The sequence below is a fragment of the Telmatherina bonti genome (assembly GCF_933228915.1).
Source record: "Telmatherina bonti genome assembly, chromosome: 20".
NCBI classification, from domain to species: domain Eukaryota; kingdom Metazoa; phylum Chordata; class Actinopteri; order Atheriniformes; family Telmatherinidae; genus Telmatherina; species Telmatherina bonti.
In genome coordinates this window covers 28,453,361-28,479,267 of record NC_136618.1, presented here as the reverse complement: position 1 = coordinate 28,479,267, position 25,907 = coordinate 28,453,361, and the positions used below count along the sequence as shown (strand labels likewise).

Here is a 25,907-nt window from a genome sequence, read left to right as displayed (position 1 = left end):
GCCACCTCTGAATATGATGGCTTCACGTACCTCTTCGAGGCGCCGCCGTTGCTCCTTCTGCTCCTCAATGCGCTTCTGTCTCTCGGCCAGAAGTTGGCGCTTGTGCTCCTCATTCTGCTGCTGCTCCAGCTGCTGACGCCGGATCAGCTCCGAGCGCTCCTTATTTGCGAGCTGAAGTCGCAGGAAGTCCCGCCTCAGAGTGGACTCGCCGGGAATGTTGATGATGGAGCTGAGTGATAAGCCAATCACATCGTAGTCAGGGAGAATCTATATTCTGTCTGCTAATTGGAGAATTTTTCATTCATTTGCAGCTGCAGGACTGTCAGTAGCTGAACTCCTACCTGGGCTCTCCGATGTCCCTCTCTTCATCCTCTTCCTCACTCCCACTGTACTCATATTCTGTCTCATCTGAAAGGAAACAGTTAAACAGTGTTTATAGGTGTTGACAGAACCGCCAGCTGCCGTTAGGTGAGTCAGAATAGGCCTCACCCCTCTCTCCCCTCCTCTTCTTGGTGCGGTCGATGTGATCTTTCAGCTGGATGCGGACCTGCCGCTCATTGGGAAGGTCTCTGATGAACGGGTGTTTGAGAAGCTGCTCGGTGCTCGGCCGCTGGCTGTGACTCTTTACCAGGCAGCTCTCGATGAACGACTGAAACTTCTTTGACCTGACAACACACACACACACACACACACACACACACACATACACACACACACACACACACACACACACACGCAGGTTACACAGGGGCAGAGAGGATGATGCACTATAATCCTTTCAATGAGTAAAACAGCTTGTTTTCTTTCATTTTAGGGTTCCAAAGTAAGAAGTATTATAACTTAAAAAAAAAAAAAAGTCTAAGACAAATAACTATTAAATTTAATTTAAATAATAATAACAAAAATTGTCATCCCAGCTTTTTTTTTAATTATAAAAATAAACTGTAAAAAAAGTAATAAATTTGCATAAATAATTTATACATAATAAATGTAAAAATTAAAGTATGAACAAATAATAATAATAATAATAATTATTATTATTATTATTATTTTAAAAAATAAGTTATTTGTTTGTTCAGATTTACTACTGTAATGAACTGTCCGCCTCTCGCCCAAAAATTGCTGGAATAGGCTCCAGCTCCCCCACAACCCTTAATTACAGTAGATTAAGGGGTACAGATAATGAATGAATGAATGGATATATTTATTTACTGCTTTATTAAATACACGTTAACAGTCAAAGGTTAGAGTCCAGTCACCAATTAAATCTATCTAAGAATAATTGTGTCTAAAACTTTGACTTTTAGTGTATAAACACATATATAACAACTGTAGATACTAATTAGTCATATATTTAGAAAATGGATATAAAGTAATAAAAGTTCATTGTAATTCAAACGATTTTTAACTGTATGTTTTTGCAGGTGAAGCTGCACCGTTGGCCTTTGTTCCGCCTGACGTTCATCTCCACGTGTTGTTGCCAGATGTTTAATTATTTCTGTGGATGCTGAAGTGACTCACCACTTCTTTGATTTGAGTCTGGGGGCAGGATTTCTAGGGATGAGGAAGAGCGCTCTCATTGGATGCATGTCACACAGCGCTGAGGAGGCAAAGAAGAAAAGCAATAAAAAAAAGGGGAACGAAAAAAGGACGAAAAGCACAAAAGCACACAAGATAGGAGAGAATAAAAGGTCAGAAATGACATGAAGAGCAGAAAGAATACAAAAGGAGAGGAGAGGAAGTGAGGAGGGAGGAGCGGAAAACCACAGACATTGATTGAGACATTTCAGTTTCAGACAAACTGTGCTGGGTGTCAGCTGTTAACAGTGTAATCACACTTACGTGGTGCTCCCTCCGCCATCTCTATAGCTGTGATACCAAGTGACCACAGATCGCTCTGCAGAGAGAGAAACACAAAACGTTCATATCCTCCCAACGTGTTCCCGACTCAACACTTCCTGCTGCTGAGAGACTGCTCCACTGGTCAGTGTTCGTGTTATGTTATAAAATACAGACAGAAAAACTGCCCATCTGCCACTGTCCGTGTCTGTCTTCATATTAACATTTTATTAATATTAGTTTAGTGTTCCTCCGCTAAGCTTGTAGCAGCAAACTGCCATGTTCATGCTGTAAGATAAATTGAGGCTTTCTTGGCACGTAAAGCCCTGCAGGGTCAGAGTTAATGGTGTAGGCGCTCATCCTCCACCGGCTCGCCACAGGGATCCGTCACGTCCCCATTACAGCACATCCCTCCAACAGCAATGACAGCAGATTCACTGTTTTCAGACGCTGTTTCTCAGAGGAAATCTCTTTTCTTTTTTTTCTTTTTTTGCTTCTTCGGTCTAGCAGCCCGGATTTTTGTTGTCCAAAAAACACCAACTGTGATTATTGAACGGTCTTTTCCGGAAGGTCAGTTTGTGTTTTATGTTCACAGCTACAAGCAGTTTGACTCTGACTGATGAGATATTGAACCGTGTGAGATCTACACAAGCAAGTAAAGAAAACAGCAGAAACTGTCGTTTTGTTTTCTCGTGGATCAGCTCGGCACTGTACCATCACACACCTTTCATAGACTCTTTTTCTGGCTATTTTCTGTCTCTTGACTTACACATGCTGGTATACTTTTATTTTTTTGCACCTATTAGTCACCTTAGTCATATGCATTTGTTTGTGTTGAAGAATCCCTGGAAGACCAGGAGCCAACCTAATACTGAAATCCTCTAAAGAACAATCTTTTAAACACATCACATGTCCAGTCCAAACTCTAAAACCAGCCCAAGAAAACTTTATTTCAGCCTAGTGAGACAAGTTTGGGACTACAGACAGATCCAAAACAAAGTCTTAAACCTCTCTAAAATATCTCAGAACCAGCAGAGTTCATTTAAAACCATTTAAATAACTCAATATCATAAAAAAAAAAACAATGAGAAAACTGTCATAAAGAGATACAATCCACAGAAAAAAACAAAATCTACAAAAGAACCATGGTGAGCTGTCAAAGATGCCCAAAACCAGTTCAAAACCAGCACAACAGCTACTATCTTGAACTGTATTCCACTACCAGTCCAGAAAGAGTTCATATTTCCATTTGAGCCTGATGTTTCAGAGAAACGACACTATGAGACAGATCAAATCTCCATAATGATACTAAAACAGTCTAAAACAAGTTAGAGACAGCACTGGCACAGCCTTTACGCTTCAGGGGTTTTAAGTTCTCCAGGAGGCTCCAAAACCAGTCTAAAACTCACTCCAAAGCCAGTTAGGTAAGAGTCTAAATCAGTGTTCAGCAACCTTTATGGCACTGAGGGCCAGTCTGAAATGTTCTTCTCAATAAGTGGGCCATCAACCATAACAAAAACATTTCCAACATATCTGACATTTTCTTCCATCCATATAGAGCACATTCAATCAATAAAAAAAAAAAAAAAAAAAGCAAATTCAAACACTTGTGTCCACGTAGGCTGGAATGCCCAAATTTTGGCTTTTTTAGCAGCCGGCGTTGCCATTGTTGACAAAATCTGTTAAGTGCGTGGGTTTCTGGGAAGGGCATGAGGGGCGATAGCACTGAGGGGGATGTGGGCGTGTTCTGTTGCCCAAATCCAGGCAATTTGGCCATCCGTGAAGAAATTGTCGTAACACTGAGAGGCGTTAGCGGGCCGGTGATTATGCCACGGGGTGCCACCTGTGGTTGCCAACCCCTGGTCTATTAGTTCCTAAAAAGTCTAAAACAGAAGGAAAAACACAAAAAAAACAAGATGCAAACAGTCCAGATATGGTCCGATTTACTCGTAAAAAACATGATGATATATTGAATTAGACGGCAGCAGTGTGTGTCGGAAAGGTTGGGACAAGGTCAACGTAAGACTCGAGACAGAAGTGGAGGAAAACCATTTGACCAGTTAGGCTGATTATCAACATGGATGTGTTTAATTAGAGCAGCTACGAGAAGCAGATCAACGCTGTAAGATCATTTCATTATTTTCAGCCAGACCAGGGGTGTCCAACACCCTTCTCCAACACACCAGAATCAAATAAGTGGCTCGTTAGCAGGCGTCTGCAGAGCTGAACGACATGCAGGAGAGGAATTCAGCTATTTGACTCAGCTGTGCTGGACACGGGTTGCATCTAAAGGTTGCAGGATGGTAGATCTCCAGGGCTGGACTCGGGCACCCCTGACCTAGACTGGCACTTCTTTTGGAACTGGGTTGTAGTTGGTGCAGCAAAGCCCTGTGTTGACCATTTACTCCCTTTTCCTGCTGTCTTTACTCTGTATCAAAATAAAATTCACAGCAGTGTTTGCATACGCACACACACACATCCGGTCTACCTTAAAGTCATACGTGGCGTCAGGGTTCTCATCACAGGCGATGACTTCAGGGGCCATCCAGTATGGCGTCCCAATAAAGGTGTTCCTCCGTCCCACTGTGCGGTCCAGCTGAGCACTTACACCAAAGTCCACTACCCAACACACACACACACACAGTGTTATTTACAGATGAAGAGATGCTCACCAGCATGTTCCGACGAGTCTTTGTAAGTGCACAAAAAGCTCTTAAAACTGGTAAAAATGCCTTCTCACCCAGTTTCACTTCTGCATTCTCTGTCAGCAACACGTTTTGGCCCTTGATATCTCTGTGGATGACCTTGTGTTGGTGGAGATGGGTCAGACCCTGCAGACAGACAAAAACACTTCATAGAGGCTGTCTCACCATGAAAATAAAACACTTGTGTGGAGCCTCCTTTCATCAGCAGAACACACTCTGAAACAGATCAGTCTGGCTGCTCTGAGAGCGTCGAGTCATTTCTTCTTTTTTTTCTACCATCGAAGCCAAAATATGATCTAAAACCCAGAAAGTGGAATCCTATTATAATTGCATGTATCCTGCATGTAAATTAAAACTCTTTGGTTGTTTTACTGGTGGGAAAATGTTAAACTATTTACACCAGTCCACAAAAACGAGATAAAATGAGCTTGAAGACATAACAGCTGGTGAATTTTACTTGATATTCAGACAAACTGAAACAATAGAAAACGGTTTATCCTGTAAGTGTTGCTCCGAAATGCTGATAGGTCTGACAGTAACAAGCAAAACATCTCCTACTTTGGGATAATTGCGTCTCCTTTTTTTCTCAGTATAAATATAGCACAAACAGCGTTGCTTTGTTGTAAACAAATGCTTCTTGGAAATAAATGTTGCACAGCTGCAAAGCCTGTTTTATAAATGCAGCCACGGCTGTAAAGAAAATGCATTTGTAGGATGAGCAGCAGAGTTGAGTCTGTGGGTTTGACTGAATCATTTCTGCCAAAGTTAAATAGATTCTTCTACTTTGGATCCTTGTTTGTTTTTTTTATGTGGACAACTGAAATCTGTAGAAACAAGACATGTGGTAAATTTAACTATTTCTTCATTTGACAAACAAGGGCCTCGGTGGCATGTGGAGGAACCATACACCACCATCCCAGTCTGGCATCCTTGCTTCATGCTGGTCACCAGCTTGGTCACACGTTGCTGTGGGATTGCGTCCCATTCTTCAACCAGTATTTGTTGCAAGTCAGCCAATGTGGTTGTGCTGGTCACTCTGATATGAACAGCACGCTGATAACACGGCGTTTTACGGGATCGAGGTCACCTGCACCAACAGTTTGGTCCCAAATGTCCAAAACAAGAGCCGATAAGAAAAAGCAGCTGTTTGACTCTGGAGAAAAGAACGAGACGCAGCAGCAGTTTCTGTTTTCACATCCTTCTTTTTTTTTTTTACCACCGGCTGAGAAAATATCAAACAATCAGAACAACAAATCTGTTGTTCTGTTTTGGAAAAATCTTCTGGACATGCAACATCATCAGAAAAAGCTGTAAAAGATTATTGTTCTTAAAACTTTGGGTAAATTTGTTAGTAAGGCGTCAGACTCCTGTTTCATTGTTTTACGGCTTATCGCTCTAAGCTGCATCCGCTGTACATCTGCAGACATCTGCCAGCAAAAGATATCAAATGGACGTGATTATTTCAAACATCTGTGGCTTGATCATGATTTGGGGGGGGGGGGATTATTTAATTGTCTACATTAAATAACCTGCGATTACTTTTTTATGTCCAGTTGTGCTCATACGTATTCATACCCTTTCATTAAAGAAGGAAAAAAAAACAGCTGCCTGTAAAATAAGTTGAAATTGACTAAAGTAATAATAAATTCAAAATTTTATGAAAATCATTACATTATTTTCTAATTTTGGTTCAATAGAATTTTTTTTTTTTTTAAAGTAAACAAATAATATAATGTATTACATATTACATCACTCATAAAGTAATATTTAGTTGAACAATCCTTTAATGTTTCCGCTCCAGTCAGGTGTTTTCTGTTCCTCTCAGTCAGACTTCTGCACCTGTTGACAGGTATTTTGTCCCACTGTTCATCAGAAAAGTGCTCTAATTTGTCCAGGACCAATTTGTTTGTTTGGTTTTTTTTCTTTCTTCAACTCAATTAAATGAAAAAACAGTGTCTTATATTACTAAATTATATTTTTGCTCATTTTTAGTTATTGTTCCTTTTTTAAGTCTCCGGTTATTTGAGTGACTGTTGTAAATTCAGCCTTTTCTTTAATGAAAGGGGATGAATACATATGAGCACAACTATACTAGATCAATATGGATAAATTTAAATCTTACTTATCACTCTTAATACTCACAACTTATGATGAGTCAGACTTGTAGCACAAAATCAAACATTTTGTAACACTTTGTCAATATAACAATGCTGATTTATAAATACATATTTTTTAAAAATTAGCAAAAAACTCCATTCTAAAAAACATCTGAATCATGTGGTGTTCCTCAGAGAACCTTTTTGGGGTTTCTTTTGTTTCTAACAGAAACATTTCCAAGCTTTAGTTGATTTCTTCATTGTTTTATACACTGAATCTGTGTTTTAGTTTGGGTCCTCACCCTCAGGATCTCTCTGCAGATATAGGCGATCCATTCTTCCTTCAGAGAATTCCCTTTTGTGTTTTTGATCAGATCGGTCACCGAGCCAGCCCCGCAGAACTCCATCACCAGCTGCAACCAAACACAAAAACATGTCCATTGTAAGCTTGTTTTAACAACTTCTAAACATCTGAAGGTTTCAGGTGAAACATGGAAGTGTGGAATTCCTGGTGGACTTTATCTAGGATCTAATCTGTCCCTTTTATGTCTCTGTGGATCATTTCCAGAATATCCATGTCTTTAAAACATGGATCTGGAGGTTTAGCTTTGTTTCTCCCCACAGTGTCTTACCCATAACTGGTCATCCATCCCTGGAGGGTTTTTCTTGATGAAAGCTCCATAATAGGTTGCAATGTTCCTGTGGTGGCTGTACTTCTTCAGCATGTTGATCTCAGCTTTAATCTCTTCCTCTTCATCCTGAAACACACAAACACGGAGAGACGAAGATGCAGCACGAAGCTTTCTGTCGTTGCAGGAAAGCAGAATTTAAAAGTGTGTGTGTGGCACTTACTCCTGTGACATCCATGACCTTGATGGCAGCAAGCTGGCCTGTTTTGACATGGCGACCCTGAAAAACAGACGGAAGAAGATGATAATGTGGATCTTCACCGTGTTGTATCTACAGTTCCATTCATTAATCCACATCTTTTACTGTAAAACAGCAAATCAGACATTCATAATGCTTAGGAATCCCATTTCACTTCCATAAATTAGTTGTTTAAGGAAAATCTCTGATAAAAGATGGTTGTAAGCACAAAGATGTTGTTCAATTATTTAGTTTGGCCAGTATGTTTGCCTTTTTAGTTTTAAAGGTTCTGTTCATGAAATGTGAATTAAAATTTCTTCATACAAAAGAAAACATCCACAAAAGCATTATTAGAAGCAAATACAAGCTACTTCTCGCAACTCCTCCCTTTATCAGCAGCTAAAACCGTAAAGGAAGGATCGGAATATTTGGTCAAATGGATCTCAGAAACAAAACAATATGTAAGCAGCTCATTGGAAAAGCACCGTTGTCTCAAACCAGAAAACTCAGTATTCATGCAGATTAATATATCATATACCAGCTCAACTTTCAGTCAGTAGGACATGTTTTCCTTATCTAGTACTTTTGGTTCATATTTTTCTGAAGAAGCCGGACTTCAGAAAGCATTTCTATATAACATGTTAGATAGTTTTAAAGCAACACGTGATGTTTTCCTAACAGTAACCAAGTAATTTGGTCATGTGTAAAACAACAATAAAACAAAAATTGTTGTCATCAGACTGATGCTTAAACTTCTCTCATCTCCATGGCAACCCCATCCTTCAATTCCTTTGACCTCAAAATATCCACTTTTCCTGAGAAGAAGCTTTCGATATGTAACTGTTTGACAGAAAGCTCTGACATTGCTACATTATCTGAAGTTTATTTTGTGCCCAGAAGCAAAAAAAAAATGTCTGTGAACACAAATAAATACAATACAATAAATCCTTGTTTTGCCTTCAGACTAAGTTGTGGAAGTGACACTGAAATATCTCCTTGTTAACCAAATATAACACTCACATACAGATATTTATTGTATTTTAACATAATTATTATGACTGCTGACAGTTTAGCCAACAAAAATACAAATCACCTTTTTATTATGTGTTGATCCGCTTGCCCTTTGTGTTTGAGACAAATAATCTAACTTAATTATAACTTTTCTCAAAAATCTCAACATAATTTTTTCCTTTTATTTTCAGATTTGAATGTAAATCAGTATTGAGGTAATAAAGGAAAAATGAGAAGATTTTCCTATAAAATCCATTAAAATAATGCTCCTAAATGTTGCAAAGGTGCTCGTTGTTACCAGAGCAGCTAATAAAAACATCATTGTGGGCCCTGTTGATTTAGAACATGTTACACCTCTTTATTTGTTTTTCTCCTGGGATCAAAATTATTATTAATACCAAGTATTTTATTGAGACAGAACAACTCAAAATGTAACACAAGTTCAGGATTGTTTTTTGCAAAGTATATTGATTGTGATTAATATAAACTGAATTGTAAAATTAGGTGTTACTCTTTGATGCAAAAATACAAAGTGTATTGTAAAATACTGTTGGTCTACTAATGCCCAACCAAAAGAAAAGAAGGGAAAAATTTTATATGCACTACTTAATATTACCAAGTTATTAATATTATTACCAATATGCAAAGATTAAGCATGACTGTAGTGTAAAAGATATCCAGCAGGCAGCAGAAGACACGCATCAGGTTATAGACTCAGGGTGTGATGCAATAAGTCCCAGAAACTTTATCTATCAAATACGATGCATTAAGCGGTTAACAATTTATCTCAAACCTTTTGGAGGTCAGGATGAAGTACTGAAAAAAGAACAAATAAAATACGACTGCATTGGTTTATATCTAAGGAATTAGTAGAAGTTAATGTGTGGTCCCACAACAGCATGCTGCTGTTTTCATATGAACCCTGTCTCGACCTGATAGGAGATAATAAACCACAACTTATTCACAGAATATTAACTACATACAAACTTTACAAAATCTTAGCTTTACTTCTGAATCTAAGCTTCTATGTTTACTCAGTTTTCTACCTGAGATTTAACTGTATTATTCTATTTCGGCTACTTTGTAGTTCGGCTTCTCTTGCATTTTTTTCTCCGTTTGTAGGAACCAGCTTCCAGAGCTCTGACTCATCGCCTGCATCTCCTGTTTCCCAGTTGGAAAAACAGCTGAACCAAACAGATCTTTCAAGGCAGGATTAAGGGTGGAGACAGGATCTTCTTGCCCAGAAAAAGCAGCAACCAAACCAGAGTCAATCATGGATGACACTGACTCAGCCGAGCGGCTTGTTTGAAATCTATTAACATGGACATCCCATGCGCCACGCATGACTTCAGATGGATTATTCCTCTTCCCAACAGAAATCCATTAAAGCTCCGGCTCAGCCTTTGTCTGAAAATGTGTCGTGTGTCACATTTGGTGATGATGGCTTCAGAAATGTTGCCGTGATTTGGCCAAGACATATTACAGAACATGAAAGTGTCATTACTTGTTGTCTTTCATGATGCTACTTAAGGTACAGCCAGCGACTGCTTAAAGCAAAAGATGCTTCCTTGTATTAGAAAAATCTTCCTTGTATTAGAAAATCACGCGCTAGAACAGTCCTGAAATAGGAAAAAGCATCAAATGCTGACAGCTTTAGCAAAACAAACATGGCTAAATTCAAAGGCTTTCTGTGTCAACCCATTATGATTGGTCAGCTCATGTGTTGGGATACTGGTTGAAATGGTTCCAATGACTTTTCTGACGATCATGGATGTTTCATTTTGAACTCTCGCTGCTTTTCTTCCCATGTTTAAACACAACAGAGGAACTTTACATGATTTACTCTGAGCCTGAAACTAAAAGCCACCGCAGCTGTTAAAGCGAGAAAGTGGAAATTCATTCACCTCACCGCTCAAAACTCACACACCATTTCCTCATGGTAACCTAGCAACAAGCCTGGCAGTGATGGTAGCAAATAAGGGGGGGTTAGAGGAGTCAAAGTGATGGCAGTGTGTGTTTGTGTATATGAGTGTGCATAAGGGGGCCATGATATTTCACACACTGGGTCACTTGCAAATGTGAGCTGCTCAGATTCACACACATAGACACACACACACACACACGTCTCAGTTGCTCAGCATTGCATCAGACACTGAGCGAATGTGACAAGTCAAAATCACCTCAGAGTACGGAAAGTCTCTTTTTCTGTTTTTCACATCTCTCGGTTTGTTTTTGTGTCTGTGTGTCTCTCATCTGTTGTTTCCTGTTTCTTCCTCACTGCCCTTCAGTCCTGCAACTGTTTGATGATTTAGCCCTTTATGTAACAAAGAAGACAAAGCTTCACTGTTCTGGAACATAAGAGTAAATAATCGTAAATCTGACACTCATATAAACGTTAGATTTTCAGTAATTGTAGCTACTAGGACTTGATTTTGTACCTTAAAATATGTTACTGATTATCTGTTTTATATAGTTACTGCCCATGAAGGACAGGTAGAGTTTGAACATGTGCTGCATGGTGATGTAGTGGTTAGCACTGTGGCCTCACAGCCAGAAGGTCACTGGTTTGAGCCTTAGCTGGTGGGAGTTCTCCCGGTGCATGCATGGGTTATCTCTATGTACTCCAGCTTCCTCCCACCCTCCAAAGACATGCATGTTAGGTTAATTGGTTACTCCAAACCAGGGGTCTCCACCTCTTGTCCTTGTGAGCATCCTGGAGGTTTTTGTATTTGTGACACACCCAACCCAAATCAATGGCTCATTAGCAGGCAGGCGCAGAAGATGGCAACAAGTTGTTGGAAAAACCTTTTCATTTGAATCAAGTGTGTTGTAGCAGGAAAACACTAAAACCTGCGTGATGGTAGCTCACAAGGACCAGAGTTGGAGACCCCTGCTCCAAACTCTAACTTTAAATTGTCCCTAGGAGTGAGTGTGAATGGTTGTTTCTCTGTGTTGGCCCTGTGATGGACTGGTGACCTGTCCAGGGTGCACCCCGCCTCCAGCCCGGAGACTGCTGGGATAGGCTCCAGCTACCCCACGACCCTTGATCGGATTAAGCGGTTTGGATAATGGATGGATGGATAGGCTCCAGCTTCCAGTGACCCTGAATTGGACTCAGCGGTTCAGAAAATGGGTGGAGTTTGAACATTGGTGTTTCCTGACTGTTGTAAGGAAACAATTTCAATAACAATCATGTGTCAGTTCAATCTGCATAAGGCTCAACGTTCACAATATACCAGTATTGACATGCTGTTAAACAAAGACCAGTACTGAATCGTAGGGCTGCAACTAACGATTATTTTAATAGTCGACTAATCTGTAAATAATTTTTTCGATTAGTCGATTAGTCACTATTATTTCTGTCACGCCCACCATCTGTGCTTCCTGTTGACGCAGCTCCTTTTAAAGGCTCCAGTATGTTTTACACCAATCTCATCATTTGCATCATATGAATGCATCACCCTGATTCCCAGTCAGTCACAACAAAATGTCCTTAGTAAGTTAAAAGAACGACTCCTGAACCAGTTGAATGCTCATCATGTCTGTCGTGCTGCCGTGGTACGCCAGCTCTGCGTGGCAGACGACACATTTCACCTGTTTGACACTTTGCTTAGCATGAAATATCCCCAAACTTTGGAAATAGTTTGTTCCGACTTCAGTTTTACCGTCTCCTGCGGTGCTTTGCGTCATTTGCTTGGTGTTTAGAGTTCTTATACTGTCTGAAAAGCCGTGGTTGGTAAATGGGGTTAAGTTGCCTGGCGCAGCGTTTTATTAGCAAAACCGTTATGGACGTTTATAACGCGACGTGTCAACAACGAAATTTCGCGTTGATGAATTTTCATTGTCGACAAATCGTTGCAGGCTTACTGAATTGATACATGACAGCAAGATTTTAGTAAATGTAGATTTGCCTTTGTACCATTTTTTAAGTTTGACGTTTTTTGTGTAATTTAATTACTAATATAATTAAACGACAAAATGAAAAAAAGCCTAATAAAAATAAATTAATCAAGGCAATCTGAGAGCAAAATATATTTCAAGTATACTGTTATCATGATAGTATTTTTACTGTGAATGCTTTGGGCCAGAATATCATGTCGTTAATCTCCAGAGTTCTGGTTTACACTGCCGCCAAACACACGGAGGTTTCTGCTTTGCATCTTGGCTTTGACTTCTCTGCGTGGAGTTGGCATGTTCTCCTCGTGCCTTCAGGTACTCTGGCTTCCTTCCACAGTCCAAAGCAACAGTGTTAACTGGTGATTCTAAACTGATTGTAGGTATGATAGTTGATTCCTATGGACCACAACAGAAAGGTGAACATGCAGAATTACTCTTTCTACTGAAAAGAAAGAAAATACAAAAATCCAGCCTATTTCAGGGTGCACGCTGGCAGCCACCAAACATTTGTGCAACTTCACTCTGACAATTTTCTTGACTTTATGATATGCATTGTTTTTTTGTGAGGATCTTTAGGTCTGAAATAAAATTATATTTATGTTTTAATGAAAATATTTAATGTTGATTTTAATCAACTATGTGGTAAACATAGCTACTAAACAACACTGAAACCTCTAGCTTTAGGTTCGCTTACTCGCCTAGCATCCTTCTCCTTTTGTTGCTGCAAATTCCAAACACACATAATGTCAATTTCAGCTTTATATTATTCCAACTTTTTTAAGTAACTTTCAATCCAATAAAATCTGAATGTTTATTTTTCCTTTTTAATAAAGACATTACTTGGTAAAATGTAAATCTCCTGTGGGCTGCACAACACAAAAGCAATATCACAAGCCAGTGAGCTTTAAGGTGAGTATTTTTTTAAGAGATATGAGTCCAGTGTCCAGCTCTTCTATATACATCTACTAGGGATGCACCGATACCAATATCAGTATCACTATCGGCTCAATACAAAGTGTGTGTACTCGAACTTGGTATTAATAAAAGTGTACCGGTATCACAACCGATACCACACTAGTCAAGCCAGCGCAGATGTGTTAGATAACAAGCTTCGGACATGTTTTGAAAGAAATAAACGCCTTGAAAGCTAAAAAGTGACATTTTTTGTCACACTAAAAGATCTTTGTTTCAAAACCACACATTTACAGTTGTATTTAGGTCAAATGTGCCAAATCAAAATAAAACTTGTTGAAATTGTTAGATCTGTAATGTTATTATATTTGTATTGGTGAGGTAACTTCAGAAAGGATGGGTCATTTATTACAACCGGATGAAATCTTAGACAGTTATAACAGCAGTAATAACCATAGTCACAATAATGTTCACATAAACAGTTTTGGTATCTGCAAATATTGGTATCGGCAGATATTCAGATTTCAGATATCGGTATCGGAACTCCCAAAAAGTGGATCGGTGCATCCCTAACATCTACGCTTGGCTACCGCTGCACAAAAACATAAAAGTGAGGTTAGGTAGGCTGTCTTAACACAGATATCCCTCTGAACAGCAGCAATCACTGCAAAGTTAAACAGTGAAGGGAAACAGGAGGACTGCTCCTAATACTGCTCCTAAACTGTTGTTTACTGGTCAAAATGGATGTCTGCATTTCTGTATGTGTTATCACTGCTGTATTATGACCTCTGCTTATAATCTGACACATTTTCATAAGTAAAGAAGTTTAGATTTGTTTATATATACGATTGGAAAGCCAGTAGGGAAGCGCCACTACAGTCTGCCATGTTGAATCTACGGCCACCGTCAAAGAGCACCAACATGGAATAAGAAGGTGTTTTTCCTGCAAGCCAGCATACATTAGTTGAGACGCCGGAGGAGAAGCTCAGCGAGACGCTTACTACCTAAGATGGAATATCTGTTTAATTATCATTTAGAAAAATGCAGGAACGGTTCTCTACGGGTACTCCAGCTTCCTTCCACCATCCAAAGACATTCATGTTAGGTTGATTGGTTACTCTAAATTGCTCATAGGAGTGAGTGAGAGTGTGAATGGTCGTTTGTCTCTTTGTGTTGGCCCTGCGATGGACTGGCGACCCGTCCAGGGTGTACCCTGCCTCTCGCCTGAAGGCTGCTGGGATAGGCTCCAGCTACTCCCGCGATCCTGAAACGGATTAAGCGGTTTTGGAAAATGAATGAATGAATGAAAAATGAGGGAACATATGCAGGAGCTGTTTTCACCATCGACAAGAAAGAGACAAGATACACTTAAAACGGCAGCGTGACCGAAAGAGGTTCAACAAGGTGCTGGCCTTCCCCAGGTGGAAGGACACAGGAAGGAGAAAGATTTTAAAAGAGAAGCTGATGTTGCAGCTTTCTCCTCCACCAGCAAGTCAGCTGTACTGGCTAAATAAGCCGAATACAAACTTTTTACATGGCATTTGTTAGACAGTGTTGCTTGTTGCCATAGGCTGATAAAACACACCAACCTCGTTGGCAAAGAAATGTTTACATGGTTTCAGTAGCTTTCAAAGTCATGCTAAACACCAGCTTTTTGTCACAGTAAATGCAGCTTATGAAGGCATCCCATTGGCTTTTAGTCCAGCTTTACTTCCCCTGAAAGCTGCCGCTTAAACCTCTTTAACTAAATGAACATTGCATGAGGTGTGGGATGTTGTCGAGGCTTTTTGAAACATGACCATTGTTGCGATAGCTGTTTGAAAAGGCGAGTCACCAAAGTGCATTATTTGTTTAAATGCGCTACACAAATTCATGGTTAGATGGGAGTAATTCTTACACCATGTTCCTTTAAAGGAAATTATGAGAAAACTTGTCTCAGGCTTTTTTTAAAGAGCTAGTCATGTCAAATATTTACTCTATTTAAGACTTACAAATTGCATTTCCATTTATGTTTGCATATTTTTCCATAAATGCCTGCAACTATTTCCTGTTTACCTGAAGTTGTACAAAAAAATGAATCATAATACTTTTGCACAATATTGTAAAATACAGATAAGCACTGAAATTGGATTCCAGGACCATGAGGTTAAGTGTGTGAAGCACTGCTGTGACTGCAAGACAACTGGCAGCGATCCACCACGATGAAGCAATAAAAGGCGAGGCAGAGAGCAGAAGGAAGGTGATAGGAAGTGATACCATCACAGAGGCTCTTTGTTTTGCTATCCTTTCTCCTAATACTGACAGCCACCCAGACAATATCCCAAATGTGACACAGAACCTCCAATGTGTTTGTGTGAGTAAGTGAGAGATTACAGCTGAGGTGAGATAGCACGAGGACGCTGCACTGTACCAGAAACCACACATATGCACGAAGGGAGAGATAAAGATAGACCCTGGATGTGAAGATGGGGAGGTGGCAGGTGAGGAGGAGGAGGAGGAGGATCTGGAGATAGAAAAGGGTAGAATATCCTATTGAAGCAGCTTGAGGCATAAAAGCACACCTCAGGTTCTGCGTTCAGACATGCCTCACATTCCTAACCTTGAGACAAGCTGCAACACACAAAGGCAGAGAAAAATCCAGACAGATGCAAACAAAAGCTGAATTTCCCTGGAACATCCCAAGCACCAGTGTAACACACTGGCTGGAAATAGCATGTTTGTGCAGCTAGGGTGAGTTTTTGTCCGCATATAAACCATCAAATGTGGCATTTCAGACGTGGGTGTAAAAGTTCAACTAAAAACAAAACCTCTGGAATTGCAGCGACATGCCGTGTTCCTAAGTCAGTTGTCATCTTGCAGCCTGAAGGTGGTGCATTAAAAAGTTGGAATTGCAAATTCATCTTAATATAAACCGGAACATTAGGTCACTATTGCAGAATACTCAAAAATGGGGCATGGATTTCTGCTCTACACACAAATCTTTCATACCATGAAGATTTCCAAGACCCACAGTCCAAACGTGTTTTCTTTACCAGAAAAAACACTAAGCGTGTGTGTGCTTGTGTGCGTTTGCATGTAAGCACACTGAAGGCTACTGTGGGAGCTGAAACATGGAGCTTCCTCTTATGATTAATTCTCCGCAGCTCTGTGTGTCAGACAAAATCTCATTTATCACTCACAGACCTGGGAACATTCAGGAGTTTTTACCTTTCACCCTCATGTACAAAGAATTGCATCATTTTTGCCTTTTTCTCTGCCTTGTTTTTAAGCGTAGCCTTGGATCTGATGTTGAAGCAATGAGTTTTTCTGAGATGAATCAGGAGTTTCTGCAGAGATCCTTCCTGTTTCATAACAGGACTTCAGAACCTTTAGCTAAAATGTCCTTTTTCAGGGAAAATCAGATATTACACTGTGTGTATCATATCTAGTTTTATTTCTAGGTATAGAGATGACAGAAGTCCATGGGACTGTTAATAAATCCCATTCTTATCCCAGAAAATGAGCCATTATTTCCTCTCTACATCTGATCATCCCTGCAGCAAACTGAGCTAAAAACTAAATTTTTCCTTTTTTTTTCATAAATACAATAAAGTCAATCCATAGCAGGACTTTTATGCTTACAAAAAGCCTGTGAAATCTTGACATGAATCAGTTTGTAGAAGGTGTCTGAAGCCAGAAGTCTCTGTCGCCGCTCATAACACTCATGTGCACGTTGCAGACAGCAGCGAGACGCGACTCAAATAATAACAGCACACACTTTCAGCAGTTTCTCTGAGAGGAACATTAATAATGTTGAGACTGTTCACACAAACTGGCTAATTTTTCAGACCCGCTGTTGTGTGAACGGAGCATGACAGGAAGGTAGAAGAAAGACTAAATGAAACCTCCGTGCCTTCATCCCTGCACAGCAGCATCCAGCAGACAAAGAACAATCTTCCAATTTATGTCCAACAGCGATTTCCAGAGTTCCTACCGCTCAAAACCAACTAAACAAAACAGATTGATGAGAGGGATTTTACTTCCCTCAGCATCATAAAAGGTGCTTCATATAAACACAGGCTGAAGGTCAGATAATTCTCCACGGTTGACACAACTATTTTCCATCTTGAACACAAAAGCACGAAGAAAATACAACTGCAAACATTACTGCACATAAAACATCGACAACAGGATGATCATTAATTATTTATTCACTGCAGCTGTGTTTGAAGAAAATAAAACTGCATTCAAAGCAACTACAAAGTATTCTAACCTCCCTTATATTCAGAAATTCCTTTCATGTATTAAAGTACCTCCAACTGCATCTTAACTGTAACAAGGCAAAGCTTATTGTGCTAAATGTTGGTAATGAAAACATCCGGACTGAAATGTTCTCTAACAAGCTGCTTAATGCATATATTAAGACTAGACTGGTTTGCATTGAACAGTGCTCAATTAGTGAGTTTTCTGACTCAGAATTAGACTTTGTTGATCTTTTACATGAAATCGTTGTGTTTAGCAGCCATATTTAAAACAAAAAAAGTCAAGAATAAAAAGGAAAACAGCTAAAATATAAATGCAAAATGAAATTTTACAGTCCCAGTGTAACACAGCAGAAGAATTATCAGTGAACTGCTTGTGTCAGATGATAACAATTAAAGAACAAACAGTTCTGCAAAGCCTGTGAAGAAGGAAAATTAACAACTTGCGTATAAACTGGAGAATGTCACAACTTTAAAACTCTTGCAAGAATTAAATAATTAATCACTGAATCTACTAAAGGTTTGCTTGAACTACAATTTCTGCAAACTCATTGGACACAATATAATGTACAAACTGATTTACTAACAGCAAATACAGTTAGTACGTCTGCCACAATGAATATGCAATTTGGAGCGTTTACATGCTGTTTTGAATGTTTTTAGGGGGAGAAAATGTAAATATATTAATTTAACTCTCGCAAAGTCATCTAGATAAGATAAGAACAATTTTACTTAAAAAAACGGTGCTATATTTAACACGTTTCAGCACGACAAAAGACATCAAAACAAAACAAGAGACACAGAGAACACTTTTTTTTTTTTTTTTAACCACCGTGTGAATATTTTTGGGATGAACGAGGGAACAATCATCAGGACATATCACTTATCCAGCATGTTGAAGCTGTTGGAGGAACTCAGGATGGATTTAGAGAGTCACGCATACCTGAAAATGACAACTCACTGCTGGGATCCCCCAGATGTGCTGCCCCCGCCATAAATGCTATGTGTCACCAGATGGTCACAGTTATGAGGTTTCCAGGCACTCGGCGGTCATTAACTGAGGTCAGACAACTTTTTTTTGTTTGTTTTGTTTTTTTTCAGTAGCTGGATTTCCCAATAGGAGTAAATAATTACACCCACATGCAAATTATCTCCGGTCAGTGCATGATTATTTTATTTCCAAGAAGCAGTCTTCTGTTCTCCAAGTTGCAATCTGGCGAGGTTTTACACTGCTGACTTGTAGGTGGGTCAGTTTATGAAGTCCTTAGTAAAGATAAATTAGGTCTATAATAGAAATACGAGACTGTGTTATTCATTCATGTTTTCCATGTCTAAGGTGACACCCTACACCCCCATCTTTTTATTATGCCAATATTTCTTTTGTTCACCCTCTGATATCTTTATACTCCTTTCACTGTTCGCATTGTTTTACATACAGCATGAACTTTATAACAAATTTGCTCTCATATAGCATTTGTTTGTGTAACAATCAGATTATTTTGCTGTAGGTCATGTTTTCTCTCTAAACTAGCCATGCTGCAAACCACAAAATGTGTAAAACCCTCATTTAAATAGGGAGTCTCAAACACTTTGCACCCAGCCATTTACACAATCACTCTTAGTGAATCACCCTCAAACTCATGTTTCAGCCCAACGTGCCAAATTCTAGATAGTACACATAAATTACTACAAACAAACTGGGATCGTAGTAGATCTGGCCCTTATTCATTTCCCTCAGCTGAGCAGACCTTCTCCAAATTTGTGCAACATCCTTGAGTACATTATAAAACGTAAGTGGTAAGGTGGTCTGCTTTTTGTCCCTGGTTTGGTGGTTTCTTTACTAAGTTATCTGTTATGTGTGAACACAGCACTGGTTCATCTCTCGAGTCGATGTAAAGTGGCACAAAAAACAAACGCATTCCTCTAAAAACAGTCAGGTACAAAGACTGGACTGAAAGTGAGTGAAAAAGCAGCCAATGTTCAAAGAAAAGCAATGAAAGACCTTCAAACAGCTGGGGGACTATTATAAAGACCTCTTTCAAAGTGTACAAGAATGTTTGGCTGCTTGGAAGCAAAGTGTAAAGAAGTAATAGCTGCTTCAAAGTGTTTGCATAGTTGTAGAGTAAAAGAAAACCAGCAGAGAAAAACTGACCTATTAGTGTTTTTCTAGATGTAATGCCATTAACTTTAACATTTAACAAGGTAAATGAGACCTGTGGAGTCTGAGATGTAACTGGTTTTTGTGCAGTTCTAAGCAGAACATGTTCTAACCCTGAGCTGAACTCATCAGGACTTCACTTTGAGGAAGCTTCGCAGCCATCTTTATGTTTTCCACTTGTGAATAATCTTTCCCTCTATACAGCACTAAATTATTTGGAAATGAACTTAAAACCTTTCCCAGCAAAAGTTTCCTTTTTAATATCACTGCTGATGTCTCTCTTTGGCTTTGTGTTTATCATGATGTGGTGTTTTGTGTGTCTTCTTTTCTGGTTTCCTGTTTTTATTTTGTAGTTTTCCTGTTTAGTTCACTTGTCTTGTTTCTTGTTTGACCTTCGTTTCTGTTCATTAGATCACCTGGTCTTCAGTTAAGTCATTACACCTGTGTCTCGTTATGTTGACTGTATATATTCTCCTGGTTTTCTGTTCCCAGTTGCTGGATCATTTTGTTGTTGGTCCCCTGAGTTCCTCTGTTTAAAATAAATCGGTCTTGAATCTGCATCCCAGTTCCCTCGTCTCTGCATGGGGTCCACATCTCCTCCGCCCGTCCTGACAGTGTTGACACACACCGGAAAGAAGCAGGCTAGTAAATCACCAAAAATGCTGTTTTTCTGGAGGTGTTCAGACTGATGATGATCAACTAATCAAGTGCATTTTAACCGCTTAATCCCTGTTGTACTGATGTGTCTGTTGTCTTGCCATGTGATGCTTGTATCAATATGTGTGAGAGGTGACCCGTCCAAGGTGCACCTGCCTCTCACCCAATGATTGCCGGGACACGCTCCGTTTTCCCACGACCCTGAATTGGATGAAACGATTAAGAAAATGAATGAATGTTACACATCTACATAACTGGAAGAATATCAGCTAAAAGTTCAATAAACCCAACGAAGACAATTCCAACAAGAAGCACTTAAATAGACAAACGTAAAAGAAAAGAGTTAACATGGCTTCCTAATGGAAAGGATGCGCCGATACCATCGAGTACAAATAAAAGTAATAATAAAAGTACATTTGAGTACTTGCTGATACCAAGTACTGAAATGAGTTCTGATGAATCCAGTTTACTGGTAAGGAGTGTGGACCAGAACGACAGATGGACGACAGAGTGATTGCGATCAAATGGGTCATCCTGCAGTCATCATCTAAAGACAAGGCTTGGAAACTGTCAGAAAATTAAAAAAATCAGGAAAATAAATTTTATCTTGGTGGATTCTGGTGGTTCATCACAGTAACAATGTGCCTTTATGCGCCAAATCAGCTTTTCTTGGCAAAATAATGATACATGTGAAGTTTTTCAATCAGCTCACATAATTTTGTTGTTTATGTAATGTTTTTTTTTAAAAAATGACACATTAAGCTAACATATTAATCAATGTCTTAATTAATCTATACAGCCCAACTTTTATCACATTGGTTTTGGATTTTGTAGTATTGGAACACTGTTGTAAATACTGTATTGGACATACAGAAGCCGTAAAGATGGACTTTTTCATACACTGCGTCTGCACTTTAGTTTATTTTATGTTCAGTTAATAAAGAAATAACATTAACGTCACATGTGAGATTGTATTTTCCTTATTCTAAAGATCTGGCAAGAACCTGATATTGATCCACATACAGAAGTGTAGGAAAGTGTATTTTATGTCTTTTTTTTTTTTTTATTATTATTCTTTAGTGTATTTTATATCTAACTAATGCTATTTATTGTAGGACTGGGCGATATGGCCAAAAAATAAAATCCGATTTCTACCAAATCCGATTTCGGATTTTAATTGATTTTTTTCCGCCTAAAAAGGGGGAAAAAAATTCTGTGGGAAACCAGCGGAAGTGCGCTGACGCCACTGTAAGGTATGGAAGCCCAAAAGGTGACAGCGAGGCAAAAAAAAAAATCCTGAATTTTATATTTAAATTCCAATTAATCGATTAATTAATCGACAGTCTTAATTTATTGTTGTCCTTTTTAAGAGATGGGCCAATTAAAATATTTATTGTGAATTCTTCTATACTGCAGTTTTTATTTTATGACTGAAAGAAATGTCAGTTGTATAAAGACAGAAAAAATAAAGATTTTTTTTTAAATTCACGATATAATAATCAAACAGCAGCAAACAAGGAATTTACTGGATTCAGTGACACAACTCGGTGCCACTAAATTTTTAATCAGCAAAAGTACACTTAAAAAGGGATTTTTAGTTTAGTTTTCTTTTTTAAAGCAAGTGGGATGACCTTTTTTAATCAGTCATTGACATATTTTATCTCTTTATCTGAAATGCTGCAGAAGACTAGACGATAGATGCGTCGCTGAAGTGTGAGTGTATTTAAGCTTCTGTCATGTCATTTCTCTTACATACTGACACCACAACTTGCAGGCTGCATTAAAAAGAAATGAGAAGAACATAGTTGGTGGCATAATGGACGAGTTCCTTTGTTTCCATTAACAGATTTTTAAACCATGTATACAAATTCTTTTTATAAGATATCACGACTTCCTCTAAACATGTGCATTTGTTCCCCCTAGTCTTGTTTTCTTCTTACATGTCAGTATCCAGGTGCCATCAGGGACCAGACAGTATTTAATTAGTTCTTTATACGTTCAGTGAGATCAGCCAGTAAATAGCAGGTTGTAGATGAGTGTACCGCTGATATCAGTGGCACTTTCAGGAAGTAGGATCCCAACAAAAGCTACATTCAGCCTTGGTAAACAAAAGGTTGTGACATCAGTCACCTCCTGCAGTTATGCACAGACTTCTGACATGCTTTCATTGATCAGTGATGATGCTTTCTGAGCTAAATCGATCACTTCCGTTTGCAAGTGTTTGCAGCTGATTCTGAGGAAAAACACTCAGCTGCCAAGAATCTGATGAAGACAGGAGATTTGAATGAGGAAAGAGGTCTGATTTTTATTACTGTTTCACAGCTCTTATCTACCTCTCACATCCAGGTAAAGATACCAGCGTCAATGTTGTATTACATTCCTTAAGTACTCGCTTTAACATGATGTGTGCAAAGGATTCAGCTCTTCATCACTTCACTGTCATCCTCATGATGTTTAAAATCGAGCTTGGTCAGGACTTATTACTGGCTTAAATAGTCAATGAGAATCCTCTTTGACTTGTTAATTCTTTAAATACAAGGAAAAAACACCAGTTTTGTGAGATAAAAGGTGTTCAGACACTCTGTGCTTCAATCAATATAAGAGATTGAAGAAGGTCTGCTTTGTAAAGGGAGGTTCCCTGCTTAATGAAACCTCTGAGGTACCAAACCTTGTGTCCAAGCTTTTAAATGTGAAAGGAACGGAAACAAAAGAGATGAAAAGGTCACATTTAGCAGGACGCTAAACCTGCACAGCAGTTTCTGCAGCAGCAGCTTATCTTCCTCTGCAAAACGCGGAGAATTTTTCATGCTTTAATGCTATTTGCAAGCAGTCTTTCAGCATCATTCAGATATTCCTTCCTCATTGCATGCGCACTGACTGTGACTGTAAAAGATTGCTAAAACTGGAAACAAAGAGGGGGCGGCGTCAGCAGCCTCGGAGGTGGAAAAATCACTTCAAAGCTGCAAGAAAACATTGGCAGAGACGATGAATGAAGATGCTACTTCAGTCCAAGACAATGTCACAAAGCTGCACAGAAAGTATATTTGCTTCTGTACATGATCCCTTACATAAAGTCTTCACCCCAATATTTCAAATAAATTTATATGTAAATTCATCACCTCTACAGATTTGTTATAGTTTCCTAGAACTCAGCAGTCGTGTTGTAAAGCTTCTAGGAAGGAATGATGTAACTCCGTGTTAATTACAAAGGCAATGGGGAAGCTTCATGCTAATTAACTCTCATTAATTTCTAGCAAAGCAAAGAGTCTTGTGAAAGCTCAGCTGGCGAAGATGTTTTGGTTTTATTTAAATGGGGCTGTGTGACGTACTTGTGATCTTACCTGCAGCAGACAACAAAGTGCTTTCAGTTTGGTGAATTAGGGAGGAATAGTGTCAGAAAGGTAAGTTAAAATACTTCAAACAAGGTTGCAGAAGAGCGAATTTTTCTCCAGCTGAAACAAGTCATTCCTCTTTGTGGCATTTCGAAATGTCACTTCATTTGTTTACTTTTTTACTACTTCCTCAACTCAGAAACAACTCATGTTGTTGCCACACACGGTGGTCGTCCAACGTATCCTGCTGCCTCCCAGCTTGCTGCTGGGATTTACTTTTGTCAAGATTTAAAATAGGATCAATGCTTGTATTTTTCCAGGCTTTGTGCCCATCATTTTGGGATTAGCCGTGTGGAATTTTGAGAAAAAGATACAGATTATCAACACAGATAGTCTTTCATTAAGAGAATTGTGACATTGTAAGGTTTTCTGCCCACATATAGCCAGCACTAGTTTTAACTGTCCAGTTTCATTTATACCAAACGGGACTTTCTTTTAACCACTCGATTAGACTGGATGGGGAACTGGGACGTTTTGCACCTTCGTTTGGTTTAGTTTGCTTTACTGAAGCGCACCAAACTGCCTAAACAGCATAACAGAGACACAACAACTGCTTGTCAGGGGTGATATTTCCCATAATCAACACTGACCAAGTAGAAAGAAGAGGAAACTGAGGCTCAGAACTGACCTGGACCGAAAACAGCTTGTTATCTCCATGTAAACAATAGAGCACCAACTAACTGATTCAGTCTTGGGGTTTCTAATTTTACTTTGGTGTGTGAACCTCATTTGGTTTTCACAAAAATCCATCCAGTATGAGCAGCAGGAGAGGCTGTAAGACATCTGGTATGTTACCCTACGTCACTGCCTCTGACTGGTTCACTGGATCGTCCATTTGCTTTCACACTGCAAGCAGAGTTCACTTGTAAGCGGACCTGATTTCACGTCTTTAGTCTGCACCACATTGGGAATGTACATTCACACTGCTCCAAATGAATCGTACAATCTATGAAAGTGGACCAGGATTCATTTAAATGGCATCAAACAGCACCAATGTGTAGGAAAATGCTAGAATCCGTTTTGCTGAACAATCAAAGTACTTCAAGTTTAAAGCTTTCTAAAGCTGGTGGGCAGTTTCGGCTGATAAGTATAAAAGGAATGTCACGCGTTAAGTTTATTAAAGTCTTACCCACCTGGGTATGATAAAGCGTACGCTTTCAACAGAGAAGAGAGATGGTTCAAGGAAGCCATCTATGTTAAACTGGGAAAATTATTCCTGAATTGAGGAGAAGGCCTCAAGTACAACCTTATCTGTTTTAACTCTGCTGGGTAGGACAGTACTCTGACTGTCCTACCCAGCAATTTCACAACAGTTCATTAGCGCTTATGACCAAAACCGTTTCAGACAGACAGGCTACCAACTCACAGGAAACAATGACTTAAACAGCCTACACAATACTCAGATGAGTCAGTGACACATGTGACCTCATGACCCTTATTGTGTCTAAACTTCCCACCACCCGGTCAGAACTGAACAGTCGTGAAACATTTTCAGGAACCAATAAAAAAGAGTTCAGTTTCCATTCCTCAAGAGCCTGGCATAGTACTCCCATCTATGTACTGACGCTTACACACTCAAATGCTTAAAAAAGTCATATTCAGACGTCAATCTGCCTCAATTTCCACTGGGAAAGACTGTAGTTTCCCTGCAGCCCTTAAAGCTGAGGTAGGTCATGTTGGAGAGCTAGCAAGATCGGAGAGTGGCGCCCTGTCTTGGCTCCTCCCCCTCTGGTTTTGCTCCTTGCGTGATCCAAGGCTTCTTACATCCGCCAAGGAGGTTATGTTTTCACCGGCGTTTATCTGTTTGTGTTCCAAGATAAAATCTGTCCATAACTTTTTGAGTTAATTACATTTCAGGAGTTGTTGGAAATGTGAAAAGGAAGAACAGGTGTAATTTTGGTGGTGATCCGGATCATCGTTTGGATCCAGGAACCTTTTAAAGGCCATCACGGAGATTTGCGCTCTCCAAGTGCTTTTCTAGTTCGCACCAACAATTTTCTCTTTCTCGGCTGTTAAGCAGGAGGAGGCGAAGAAAACCGAAATCCTTCCTGCATTTTCTCAGCCATGAAGGAGTTTACGAATTATAAGAAATGAACGACTTCCATTTGGCGCAAACGTTTTGATGTTTTTAC

At 39.3% G+C, this 25,907-nt stretch overlaps 1 protein-coding gene across 3 annotated transcripts in view; it reads right to left on the bottom strand.

Moving 5' to 3' along the window:
* Positions 1-25,907, bottom strand: part of tnikb (TRAF2 and NCK interacting kinase b) — a gene marked incomplete at both ends in the record, with an annotated part of 91,546 nt that overhangs the window by 54,408 nt on the left and 11,231 nt on the right. For all 3 annotated transcript variants that reach the window (XM_079259400.1, XM_079259402.1, XM_079259401.1), the window contains 10 exons: positions 31-229; positions 342-408; positions 490-665; positions 1,522-1,600; positions 1,843-1,897; positions 4,328-4,458; positions 4,580-4,670; positions 6,943-7,053; positions 7,273-7,398; positions 7,493-7,549. In XM_079259400.1, the coding sequence (XP_079115526.1) occupies positions 31-229; positions 342-408; positions 490-665; positions 1,522-1,600; positions 1,843-1,897; positions 4,328-4,458; positions 4,580-4,670; positions 6,943-7,053; positions 7,273-7,398; positions 7,493-7,549 (1,092 nt within the window). The remainder of the gene's footprint in view (positions 1-30; positions 230-341; positions 409-489; positions 666-1,521; positions 1,601-1,842; positions 1,898-4,327; positions 4,459-4,579; positions 4,671-6,942; positions 7,054-7,272; positions 7,399-7,492; positions 7,550-25,907) is intronic.